Source organism: Neoarius graeffei, chromosome 14 (genome assembly GCF_027579695.1).
Source record: "Neoarius graeffei isolate fNeoGra1 chromosome 14, fNeoGra1.pri, whole genome shotgun sequence".
Classification (NCBI taxonomy): Eukaryota; Metazoa; Chordata; class Actinopteri; order Siluriformes; family Ariidae; genus Neoarius; species Neoarius graeffei.
In genome coordinates, this window is record NC_083582.1 from 44,522,314 (window position 1) to 44,536,410 (window position 14,097).

General features: G+C 40.1%; 1 protein-coding gene across 1 annotated transcript; it reads left to right on the plus strand.

Annotated features, from left to right (window-relative positions):
• Positions 1–748: 748 nt before the first annotated feature.
• Positions 749–2,218, plus strand: LOC132897614 (interferon-induced protein with tetratricopeptide repeats 5-like). Its single transcript, XM_060938856.1, has one exon. The coding sequence runs from the start codon at positions 749–751 to the stop codon at positions 2,216–2,218; it is 1,470 nt and encodes a 489-aa protein (XP_060794839.1).
• The last annotated feature ends 11,879 nt before the right edge of the window (positions 2,219–14,097 follow it).

Genomic DNA, 14,097 nt, shown 5'->3' on the forward strand with positions numbered 1-14,097 from the left:
AATACTTTCGGTTTCCTTTCCTGAACATATGGGTGGAGATTTAAATCACTTATGTCCGTGTCATTGTAGTCTCCCTGATTTGTTTTCACAGTGTGAGATACACAGAGACTGACCACAATGAGGTAAGTGCTGTCATTCTGCCTGAATACTAAACCTTCCCTTTCACTGAAAGCAAAGTTACCCATAAGGGCACATTTTGTTTCTACCGTTAGTCTCATCTCATCTCATTATCTCTAGCCGCTTTATCCTTCTACAGGGTCGCAGGCAAGCTGGAGCCTATCCCAGCTGACTACGGGCGAAAGGCGGGGTACACCCTGGACAAGTCGCCAGGTCATCACAGGGCTGACACATAGACACAGACAACCATTCACACTCACATTCACACCTACGGTCAATTTAGAGTCACCAGTTAACCTAACCTGCATGTCTTTGGACTGTGGGGGAAACCGGAGCACCCGGAGGAAACCCACGCGGACACGGGGAGAACATGCAAACTCCGCACAGAAAGGCCCTCGCCGGACCCGGGGCTCGGACCCGGACCTTCTTGCTGTGAGGCGACAGTGCTAACCACTACACCACCGTGCCGCCCATAATGTGAATTAATGTTACAAAAATAATTGAAGGTACATAATTGAACCTTATGAACCACTCTTGTACCATAGAGGAATGCTTTACATGTACTTTAATGATATAAATGGTTTATATTGTTTTTTTCCTGAGAATTATATTGTTTTAGTGAGTTTCATTCATGCATGACTCAGTTATTTCTTTCTCTACCAGTTCAACACAAGACACAATTTTCAAACCCAGACTTCTTCAGCTGGAATGCCATTTTACCTGGGGTCTGAACAAAAATGATGTAGATCTCACTGACCTTCTGAACAGGCTAGAAGAACAGCTTAACCTGGATCTTGGAGGGGAGGCAGGAGTTGCACGTGCACACAGCTATATGGGATTTGTGAAATATCTTCTTGGATCCAATACTGAGGCTCTCAGCAACTTTGAGAGATCTGTAGAGCTCACTAAGTCTCGTGGAAATGACTGTGACAAGTTGCTTGTTGTTGCTTATGGAGATCTTGCATGGTTATACTATCACATGGGTAATTTCACAGAGTGTGAAAGCTACTTGAGTAAGCTGAGCAATATTAAAGTGAAATATCCATCTGTCCCATATGCTGAGGTGCTTGGAGAAAAAGGATGGACATTCCTTAAGTTTTCTCGCAAATATTATGAAAGGGCTAAAGAGTGCTTCAAGAAGGCCCTGGAGCTGGAACCAGAGGAGGGTGAATGGAATGCTGGCCTTGCTATTGCTCTGTATCGGCTGAAGTATATACTCCAAAATTCAGCGGTGTCAAATGAAACTTCAAGTGAAAATGTAATTGATCAGCTTAGACGGGCCATAGCCATGAACCCAGATGATGATGTTCTTAAGGTTCTGCTTGCTCTTAGCTTAACTGCTCACAAGCAGGTGAGTGAGGCAGAGAGCCAAGTGGAGCAAGCCTTAGAGAGCTCTCCAGAACATCCACATGTGCTTCGATATGTTGCAAAGTTTTTGCGGATTCAAGGGTCTGTGGACAGGTCTATTGCCCTCCTAAAGAGAGCATTAGAGAAAGTGTCCAATGTAGCCTTTATACACCATCAGCTGGGGCTTTCCTATAAGAAAAAGATCCAGAATCTGAGGTTTGCAGGAAGCCACCACAGAACAGGTGCTGAACTTAAGCAAGCTCAAGAGGAGTGCACCTACCACTTGGAGATGGCGACCGAACTGAAGACTGGCTTCATTGCTGCTATGAGTGATCTGGCCCTCCAGTATGGGGCGAAGCAGGATATGCAGAGAGCAGAAGAAATGTTCCAGAATGCATTTCAGACAGCTAAAGAAAGAAATGAGACCTGCTGGTATGTTAATTTCTGTTATGCAGAATTCCAGCAGTACAGAATGAAATGTGAGCCTGCTGCCATCAAACACTACACTGAATGTCTGAAGATAAATCCAAATACATATCATGGGAAGAAAAGTGCTGAACGTCTGAAAAATATTGCAAAGAGAAGAATTGAGAACAACCCACAGGATGGAGAGGCCTTTGGAATACTCGGAATCATTCATAAGGAACAAGGAGAAAAGCAACAAGCCATAGAGTGCTTTGAGAAAGCACTGAGCTGTGAAGACAATGAGGATTATCTCCGTGATCTTTGTGAACTTCGGATTTCATTACAGTAATATTACAAATATTCTGTTTGATATATAGCCAATTATGTATACAGTCATGAGAGTTATTTATATATATATATATATATATATATATATATATATATATATATATATATATATATATATAGACACACACACTATAGATAAGACATTAAGATTACTGTTGTAATGAATAGATCATTAGTTCAACATGTTATTAATATTAAATATAGTAATGGAAGATTTCTGCTTTACTCCCTATTAATGTTTTATTATTAAAGTTTGTCCTGCACTTTGTTTTGTGAAAAGCACTTTCTTTGAATAGAAATTAATTTTAAGTGAGAAATCATGACCTTGTTGATCTCTCTCCTGCAGAATAAATGCATTACATGTTAGATACAACTGCAACTAAATGTGTTTGTTTCTTCATTTTTTCCTTTTTGATTTTGTAGGAGCAAATACAGCTGTTTAAAATAAATAAATAAATAAAAACTAGATAAACATGTAGACACACCTGGTTGTGAAATGTGGATGTCTAATAAACACAACTGTCTGCCAAGTTTTACATGCTCACATATTGCACCCTCATGGCTTAATACGAGGGTAAGTCAGAAAGTTCTAAGACAAATGAAAAAAAAATTTATGAAAATAAAGCTATTTCTCTACATATCCTCCATTTAAGTCTAAACACTTCTGCAAGTGATATTTCCATCAGAGAATTCGTTTGTATTCCTTTTTTGAATTCTTTTGAAATTATAACATCGGTCTTAGAACTTTTTGACTTAACCTCATACAAGACACTTGTACAGTGCATTTGGGAATGAGGAATGTGTTGAGAATGGATATACACACAGACATGATTAATCAGACCCTCCAGGATTTTGCGACGTTGCGATTTGCAACTTCAACGCAAATTCAACCAATCCCCGCGAATTCAGGGCGGTGTTGCAATTATGTCCAATCACCGCAACTTTCCCGCAAATTTGACCAATCGTTGGCATCGTCTTGAGGTGATGTCGACAAACTACCTTCCACCTTACATCCAGTGTTGCCAGATTGGGCGGTTTCCTGCTCAATTAGGCCTTTTCAAGTGCATTTTGGCAGGTTTTGAACATATTTTGGGCTGGAAAACGTCAGCAGTATCTGGCAACGCTGCATGTGTGAGTCAGTGTTTATATAGGCTTAAATTCTGTTACTGAAAGTGTGTTATGTTTACAGTGAAGGACTGTGTGCACTTTACATTATTTTTTTTTACTTAATACAAGAAATTAAAAGTCCAGTACATAATCCATGGAGTCAGCAGACTTATTTCCAAGCAAGCACATGTTAACTACACAAAGCCTCAGCGATTTATCATTCAGAGCGGTAATGGGAGCATTTAAAGGAATATTATTCAAATAGTGATGCTTTGTGGAGACTCGACACCTTAAACAATGGCCATTGTTAACGCACAGCCTGTTGGTCCTATAAACGAGAGATCCGAGAAGAATGCATAGAATCAACACCAAAGACATTGTTCCTTTGCATGCCCCTTCATGACATATTCACAGGTCCAAGGTTTAACTTGAACACTATGGCCCTGTCCACATGGCAACGGATTCAGGTGAATCTGATAAAATTGTTTATTGTTTCGGCCTGGCGTCCACACGGCACCGGCGTTTTGGGTGCCCCAAAACGAAATCTTTTGAGAACGGGTTCCAGAGTGGAAAGATCTGGCAACGGAGCTGTTGCGAAGTCGTCTGGATGAGTAGAACGGATTTGTTTACGATGACGTCACAACCACATGTGCTTCACGCCAGGTAGAAGTGTAACAAACTCGATGCGAGTTGTCAACAAATCCTATAACTTGGTTCATGAAACGCGCTTACAAAATATTTTCACTGTGAATATTTATTGTGTAATGGTGCAAAGTGAGAGAGAGAGAGAGAGAGAGAGAGAGAGAGAGAGAGAGAATAGCCCTTAGGGCAGAGTCAATCCCGCCAGCAAAAATAGGGAAAAAAAGGAGCGATCTCACCTCTTCAGATGTTGGTTTAAGTCCTACAATACATTCCTCAAAAAGGGCGTAGAAGAGCAAATTAATCCATCAACGTGTAGCATTCAATTTATTCTGGACCATTAAAGACGCCGCCTTCCACGTAGAATCATACGTCATCCTTGCTGCCATATTGGATGGCTCAAAGCGGAGAATAAAGATGCCTCATTCATGTGCTGCGTTTAACTGTACCAACAGGTTTGCCATCCAAACGAGATCACATGGGATTACCTTTCACAGGTGAAACTGGAAAAATACTTTTCATTGTATTTGGTCATTATAATGTAATTTTACGAACAGATTTTTCTGACTTTGTGGCTAATATGAAGTCTCGCGCATAATAGTTTATGCGCATGCGTCCTTACTTCTATTGTTCTGGTGTCTCCGAAGGGACCGTCTTACAGCGCCCCTAGAGGTGTGGCATGTGTATTGCATCGTTTTCAGCAAGCGTTGCGTTGCCATATGTACCTGATATTTTACTGATCCATTGCCCATGTGGACGCGATATTTTTTTTAATAACATCTCGTTGCCGTTGTCGTGTGGATGTAGCCTATATCACCCACCAGTTGACAATAGAAAGAAGCAGTGGTGTTTGCATAATATATGCACGGACAATAGCAATGCTTGATTTTGCCTAATGCTAAATACCAAGGAGTGTTGCAAGTAATGAAGATAGTGCCATTCCAGTCCAGGTAGTTGAATAGCATTCCAGCTTGAGCCATACTATGATGTTGCCTATACAATGACTGCACAGCAGGGTAGAGACCACTGGAAGACGTATTCACAAGCAGTTGTGCACCACTATAGATGCCAATCGGCTAACACAACTTGCTCAACAGATTCCAAGTAGAATAAGTTATTGGCAAAAAAATTAACAAACCCCAAAAAAAACAAACCTTCGTTCAATTTGCCAAGCATTAGTTGATTAAACATGGCAGGCTTTGGTCCTTTTCACCAGATTTGTAGGAAATTCAGTGCTAAAGATACTTAGCCATGGTGTAGGAACCTTTAGACCCTTGCCAGTCAGCAATAACAGCATAAAAACAGTGAAAACGCAGGAGGCCTGAAGGCCATCCACAGCGCACACAAACATAGACACAATTGGAGATCAACTACCACACACAAAATAGGCAAATAAGCCTAGCCTTACCAAATCAAGCTCTCCCAGATCCTACCTAGCCCTAACCTATACCTACGTTACTGAAACATTCGCTCACACGCGGTGACTCACTAACTCTATGAGGTGAAGTCAGGTAAATTGGGACAGTTAAACTTAACAGCATTCATTTATATTTGTCCTGAAAGTCTAAAATTATGTTATTATATCCTTGCCCTGCAACTGAAATAGAAATAACATGACATTTTATAAAAGGGTGTGATCAGCATCAAGCAGGAAGCTGGGTCTAAAATCTTATTTTAGGAAATGAATATGCTCTTCATATTCATATCTATGATGGATATACAATCCCGATTCCAAAAAAGTTGGGACAAAGTACAAATTGTAAATAAAAACCGAATGCAATAATTTACAAATCTCAAAAACTGATATTGTATTCACAATAGAACATAGACAACATATCAAATGTCGAAAGTGAGACATTTTGAAATTTCATGCCAAATACTGGCTCATATGAAATTTCATGACAACAACACATCTCAAAAAAGTTGGGACAGGGGCAATAAGAGGCTGGAAAAGTTAAAGGTACAAAAAAGGAACAGCTGGAGGACCAAATTGCAACTCATTAGGTCAATTGGCAATAGGTCATTAACATGACTGGGTATAAAAAGAGCATCTTGGAGTGGCAGCGGCTCTCAGAAGTAAAGATGGGAAGAGGATCACCAATCCCCCTAATTCTGCGCCGACAAATAGTGGAGCAATATCAGAAAGGAGTTCAACAGTGTAAAATTGCAAAGAGTTTGAACATATCATCATCTACAGTGTGTAATATCATCAAAAGATTCAGAACAACAGCTTGTCCATGCGCATGCGCGCGCACACACACACACACACACACACACAAAACCAAATGACACTCTCACCAACTGCTATTGTTGATTATCACTAATAAATAATCTTTAAATCTTTTTTTTAATTATAACATCTTTAAAAAGGCATCTTTTAAAAATTATAACACATGCACATGATTTGAACTAACTTTATGTTCATTTTGTTACAAGAGAACATTGTGACAGACTCTCCTCTTTGGTGAACATCACTGCAGTGACCCGGACATGCAGATTTCTCCTTTATAACATCTAAAGGTTCTGCCCCTTCCTCACCACCTACTCTACTCAGCTCCTGGTCCAAGTACTGATCCTCTCCTGCTTGGACTACTGAAACTCTGACCTTGCTGGCCTTCCAGCATCTGCCAATAGACCCCTGCAGTTCATCCAGAATGCTGCAGCCTGCCTGGTCTACAAGCTCCTTCATTCCTCTCACATTATGCCTCTGCTCAGTGCCCTTCACTGGCTACCTGTTACAGCCTGCATCAAATTTAAGACGTTGGTGGTAGTTTACTAGGCAGTCAAGGGGTTATGTCCAGCATACCTCCAGAAACTGATCCAACCCTACATGCCAGCCAGATCCCTATGGTCACCTGGCCCCTCCTCCTCTCCACACCTGCCTTACCCTCTCAAGACTGCTGTCTGTCCTGGCTCCCCGTTGGTGGAGTGACCTTCCCATCGAGGTCAGAACTGCCAACTCCCTGACCACCTTCAAGCGCAGACTGAAGACTCACATTTCAGTATAGATAGCATGAGAGTTAGAACATGTAAAGACCAGGCCATATCTTTTTTTGCTCTTTTTGTCCTTGTATAGTCATGAGAGGGCCAAAACAATCCATCCCACCATATGTGAATGGGGGAGATGATTCAATCCATTCTGTGGGAAGCTTACTCATTTTTGCCCTTCTACAGTGGTGCTTGAAAGTTTGTAAACCCTTTAGAATTTTCTATATTTCTGCATAAATATGACCTAAAACATCATCAGATTTTCACACAAGTCCTAAAAGTAGATAAAGAGAACCAAGTTACACAAATGAGATAAAATATTATACTTGGTCATTTATTTATTGAGGAAAATGATCCAATATTACATATCTGTGAGTGGCAAAAGTATGTGTACCTCTAGGATTTGCAGTTAATTTGAAGGTGAAATTAGAGTCAGGTGTTTTCAATCAATGGGATGACAAAGAACAGGGATCAATCAATGTCTGATCTTCACAACACATGTTTGTGGAAGTGTATCATGGCACGAACAGAGGAGTTTTCTGAGGACCTCAAAAAAAGTGTTGTTGCTCATCAGGCTGGAAAAGGTTACAAAACCATCTCAAAAGAGTTTGGACTCTACCAATCCACAGTCAGTCAGATTGTGTACAAATGGAGGAAATTCAAGACCATTGTTACCCTCCCCAGGAGTGGTCGACCAACAAAGATTTCTCCAAGAGCAAGGCATGTAATAGTCAGCGAGGTCACAAAGGACCCCAGGGTAACTTTTAAGCAACTGAAGGCCTCTCTCACATTGGCTAATGTTCATGAGACCACCATCAGGAGAACACTGAACAACAATGGTGTGCATGGCAGGGTTGCAAAGAGAAAGCCACTGCTCTCCAAAAAGAACACTGCTGCTCGTCTGCAGTTTGCTAAAGATCACGTGGACAAGCCAGAAGGCTATTGGAAAAATGCTCTGTGGACGGATGAGACCAAAATAGAACTTTTTGATTTAACCGAGAAGCGTTATGTTTGGAGAAAGGAAAACACTGCATTCCAGCATAAGAACCTTATCCCATCTGTAAAACATGGTGGTGGTAGTATCATGGTTTGGGCCTGTTTTGCTGCATCTGGGCCAGGACGGCTTGCCATCATTGATGGAACAATGAATTCTGAATTATACCAGCGAATTCTAAAGGAAAATGTCAGAACATCTGTCCATGAACTGAATCTCAAGAGAAAGTGTGTCATGCAGCAAGACAATGACCCTAAGCACACGAGTTGTTCTACCAAAGAATGGTTAAAGAATAATAAAGTTAATGTTTTGGAATGGCTGAGTCAAAGTCCTGACCTTAATCCAATCTAAATATTGTGGATGGACCTGAAGTGAGCACTTCATGTGAGGAAACCCACCAACATCCCAGAGTTGAAGCTGTTCTCTATGGAGGAATGGGCTAAAATTCCTCCAAGACGGTGTGCAGGACTGATCAACAGTTACTGCAAACGTTTAGTTGCAGTTATTGCTGCACAAGGGGGTCACACCAGATACTGAAAGCAAAGGTTCACATACTTTTGACACTCACAGATGTGTAATACTGGATAATTTTCCTCAATAAATAAATGACCAAGTATAATATTTTTGTCTCATTTGTGTAACTGGGTTCTCTTTATCTACTTTTAGGACTTGTGTGAAAATTTGATGATGTTTTATATCATATTTATGCAGAAATATAGAAAATTCTAAAGGGTTCACAAACTTTCAAGCCCCACTGTGAGTCTACAACATACCATACACTGGTGAATGTAGGATGTGACTGCCTGACTTAAAGGACATGGGACATGAAACATAAATGCACGCTATATCAGTTTCTTTCCATTAAAAATATGAATTAATTGCATCAACAAATACAAAATCATCTATTAAATTCAGCAAAATCATTATATTCGTGATGATTATATGGTATTTCTGCTCGAGCTCCGATATGCATATTTTACAACCGGAAGAGCCGCTGTCACGTGATCATACGTCACAAAAACTTTCGGGCACAGCACAAGCGGGTAGATGAATGGAGAAGTGAATGACAAGAAAATTGTTTTTATAGTCTTTAACGTACATTGAACATCATGGTGTATTGTGCTGCTTATGGTTGCAATAATTCCAATGGGAAATGCCCTGGAGTACGTTTTTTTGCATTCCCCAAGGACCCGAAGCTGAGGAAAGTGTGGGCTCACTACTGCCGTAGAAAAAACTTTGCACCTACTGTTTCCCACAAACTGTGTTCGGACCATTTCACTGAGGATTCTTTCAACATTAATACTCAGGTACTGAGCGATATTAATTGCCAAGCCAAATTTAAGAGGCTACTTAAAGATGGAGCCGTTCCCAACGTCCCAATTCAGGAACAAGATGGCGGAGTGAAACCCGAAGTGCTACGGCCACCATGAGGTGCATTCGCTAAGCGACTGAAAGCCGAGGTAAGGATTAGTATTATAATTTTGGGTGTATCAATTATTGATTATCATAATTCTGACTCATTTACTCTTATATCTGTCCTTCTTTGTTTACATACCGAATCGAAGAGTTGTAGTGAAGTTGTAGAAGAGTTTTTTTAACTTTTATTTCATTTTATTATTTTATATTTTATTTCTACTATTGTTTAATTCTTATTACAAATGGCGTAGTGTTGTTGGCTGTGTGATGGCGTTTCGCCATTTTGAATGTTTTCATCTCGGACTCTGGAAGCACTGTATCTCAATCAATCTCGAAAAATATCAGCAAAAAAAACTAGTTTGCAACGGACTTTAGCTAGATCTATGATGAACTTTCAATGTATGATACAAAAATAATCCTTCTTTCAACAGATCATTAGCCTTTGAGCAGAATTGTTTTTAACTTACCAGGAAGTGTTATCGAGCCGACCGCTTTCAGTTTCATGGGGATTGAATGAACTCTCACTCTCAGAATCATCTGACCCATCAGAGTAAACACAAGATCCATGTTCATGTGAATTTCCAGCTATCGGTTCGAATTGATAGGGTCTAACTTCACATCACTGTGAAACATCGGGAATGTCACTGTCGATGGTGTCCATTTCGGTAACCTGTTTACATTATGGCCCTTTTCCACTACCCTTTTTCAGCTCACTTCAGCTCGCTTCAGCTCACTTCAGCCCGACACGGCTCGCGTTTCGACTACCAAAAACCAGCACGACTCAGCTCGTTTCAGCCCTGCTTAGCCCCTAAAACTCGCACCGTTTTGGAGTGGGGCTGAAGCGAGCCAAGCCGTGCCGAGTGAGGTTGGGGGCGTGAGCAGACACTCCCCTGTGCACTGATTGGTGAGGAGGTGTGTCCTCACATGCCCACACACGCCCCGCGAGCATGCTGGGATCTGTCAACACCGTAAACCCGGAAGAAGGAGAATAATTACGAATTACGAGAATTTCTGAAGCCTTATGCGCCTCGCCTCATCTATACGCTCTTGCCAGTATCTGTCCGCGTTGTCGGTGACAACAAGCCACAGCACCAAGACCAGCAACACTAACGACACCATGTCCTCCATGTTTATTGTTTACTATTCGGGTCGTGAGACTACCGCTTAAAAGATCACTGAATCAGTGACATACAGAGCATCGTGGACGAGTTCGCGGAGCGCAAGGCTCGTCGTATGCCCTTCAAATAATGCGCGCAGTAGGCTATTGATGTTTTATTATGAGCCATGTACAGTATCCTAATGTTTTTTGTTTCTGAGTTACATGTTCGTTTGAAGGACTTGATGTACTAAATAACATATAGTTGCACCCGGTAGTGTTGAAATTGGTAATCACCGCAGTTGCGGACATTTTGTAGCCTAAAATGATGTTATGATAAGCTTTAATAAAGTGCCCGGTCATTTGCCCCGCCCCCGGCCCGGCTCTGACTTGTTCCGCCACTGTCACTGATGTCACTGTTTGCGCTGCTTAACGACATCACGTGACGTCCACCCACTTTCACTAACTCCACCCAATGTGTCCACCCACTTCCAGCCAGCACGGTTCAGCACGGTTGTAGTCGAAATGCAACTCCAACAGCCCCGCTCAGCTCGACTCAGCTCGACTCGGCACGGCACGGCTCAGCCGCGTTTGTAGTGGAAAAGCGGCATTAGATTCCCAAGCGCTGGCTCCTTGGAAAGTTTTTGTGACGTCACGGGTCACGTGACCACCTAGCTAATTAACAAATCATTGTTTTACGCTGATGTATAAAAAACTTGAATAATGTGATGATTTTCACATTTTTGACACCCTGCAGTGATTTAGATGGCATTTCTTATGTCCTTTATACATAATTATACCCAGAAAAAAATCCATGTCCCATGTCCTTTAAACCTTGGGATCCAATAGCCATGGGCTTGTATTTCATTGATGGTAAAGCCGTTGCCCTGGTGTTTAAACCTTTTGTGGGAGTGTGCAATTATCACTTTTGTAACATGATGCTGTCTGGGGATAACTGTCGGGTGCTTGACCAAGTTAGAATCAGAATCACTTTTATTGCCAGGTATGTGAACACGCACAAGGAATTTGAGTCCGGTTTCACTTAGCTCTCTTAGTACAAACAGATAAAAAAAAAAAAGCGTAGACAAAAAACAAAACAAAAAGCTAAGTACATGTAGAAGGGTAAATATATGTATAGACAATGGAAAAAATACACACACACACACACACACACACACATATATATATATATATATATATATATATATATATATATATATATATATATATAATTTAATCAAATTAAAATTAGGAAGGGCTGAGCAATGCAGTCTTCTTCCCACCTTGAGCACTGCATTTCTATCCAAAAAGACATCAAGATGATGTAGCTTGCTATTACTTGGCAATAGATTTCTGTTGCTTAATGTCTTTATTTCCTCTGCATACACTTGTCTCTGCAAGTCTTTGAATTTTTGCAAAATTTAGCCGGGCCTGGATGTTTTTCTTTGACCCTACCCCATAGTCCAGACGTATGGAGAATACGGGAGATTGTTGTCAAATATAGTACACAACTGGTACTTGCCAGAAATTCCTGCAGCTCCTTCAGTGTCGCTGTAGGCCTCTTAGCAGCCTTTCTGACCAGTTTTTGTCTTGTCTCTTCATCAATTTTGGAAGGACTTCCAGTTCTCGGTAATGTCACTGTTGTTCCATATTTTCTCCACTTCGTGTTGACTGTCTTCACTGTGTTACATGGTATATCTAATGTTGTGGAAATTTTTTTGTACCCTTCTCCTGACCGATACCTTTCAACAATGAGATCCCTTTGATGCTTTGTAAGCTCTCTGTGAACCCTGGCTTTTGCTGGAGGATGCAACTGAGTAAATGTCTGAACTTTATTTGGAGTGAATCAGAGTCATTTTAATTGATGGCAGGTGTGAACCCAAAAAGACTGAATGCTGTAATTAAATCAAAAGGTGCTTCAACAAAGTATTAGCTTAAGGGTGTGCACACTTATGCAACCAGCTTATTGTACGTTTTTTATTTTTTATGCTTTTCCCCCCAAACAGATTTGTTTATTTTTCAATTGAATTGTGCAGGTTATAGGTCACATTAAAGGTGGGAAAAGTTTTGAAATTATTTATCGTGGTCTCATTTTTTTTTACATCAGAAAAACCTATCATTTTAATGGGGTGTATACACTTTTTATATCCACTGTAAGTTCTGTGTTTTGCCGTTCACTGACTGTAGTGTATGTTTGATTTGTCTTTTAGGAGTCAGCGTCTGAGATGTGCCACAGCACTAACAGCTTTAGACCAGGATGAGAATTTCACCAGTGAAATTTCACCAGTGGTTCCTGTCAAACCACTTCTTTAATTTAGACAGTTCTGCAGTGATCATCCCCAGAAGATCCTGTAAATTCCCCCCTGAACAAAAAATATTTGTCTCATCTGCAAATAAAACTAATTTTAATAACTTAGAAACTTTGCAGATATCATTTATGTAGAGAATGAACAGTTTTGGACCCAATACTGACCCCTGGGGGACACCACAAGCAATGTCCAAGCATGAGGAAGTGTAATCACCCAACTTCTGTCTCCTGTCCCTTAAATAACTTTTCACCCAGTGCAAAACTATCCCCTTGATCCCATACCGTTCCAGTTTATTGATTAATATATCATGATTGATTGTGTCGAAAGCTTTCTTGAGGTCGATGAATATTCCAATTGCGTACTGTTTGTGATCTATAGCTTTAGTGATTTCCTCAACTGATTCCATTAATGCCAGTGCTGTTGAACTGTTTGATCTAAATCCGTATTGACTGTCAGAGAGTAATTTATGCTTATCCAGGAATTTGTCTAATCTGTTGTTGAATATTTTTTCTAGAATTTTTGAGAATTGTGGTAATAAAGAAACAGGCCTGTAGTTTGTGAAGTGGTGTCTATCCCCAGTTTTATACAGCGGCACAACTTTAGCTATTTTCATTTTGTTTGGAAATTTGCCAGTTTGGAATGATAAGTTACAGATGAAAGTTAATGGTTTTGAAATTCCCTCAATGACCCTTTTCACAATTTTCATATCAGTGTTATCACAATCAGTAGATGTTTTATGTTTACAGTTTTTTACAATATCAATTATTTCTTTTTCTTCCACTACTGTGAGAAACATTGAGCTTTGATTTCTATCTATAAGGTTATCATTCCAATCCTACGATGACGATGGATCAGGGATTTTTTCTGCCAAGTTTGGTCCAACACTTACAAAAAAATGATTAAAACTATTAACTATATCATCTATATTGTCTTTCTTAATGTTGTTATCGATAAAGTACTGAGGGTAACATTGTCTAGAGCCATTTTTGATTATATTATTTAATAAATCCCATATTCCTTTAATATTGTTTTTATTTTTATTTAATATTTCATGATAGTATTCCTTTCTGCTAGCTCTAATAATATTGGTTAACTTATTTTTATATTTTTTATATTTATTCTCTGCCTCTTTAGTTTTCTGTTTTATGAATTCCAGTGGTGTGCACAGACATTTTGGGGGGCAAGTGCTCTGGGTCTGGGGGGAAAAAAGGGCACTTTTTTGCGCATGTGGAACACCTTATTATAAAAGTCTGAGATTTAACCCTCCTCTTGTGTTCATAATCATATCAAAGTTTTGGGTATTTTTCTGTAGTTCCATCTTTAAAAAGTCT

Coding starts and splice junctions, on each gene's coding strand:
- LOC132897614 (XM_060938856.1), top strand. CDS start 749: ATGCATGACTCAGTTATTTCTTTCTCTACCAGTTCAACACAAGACACA.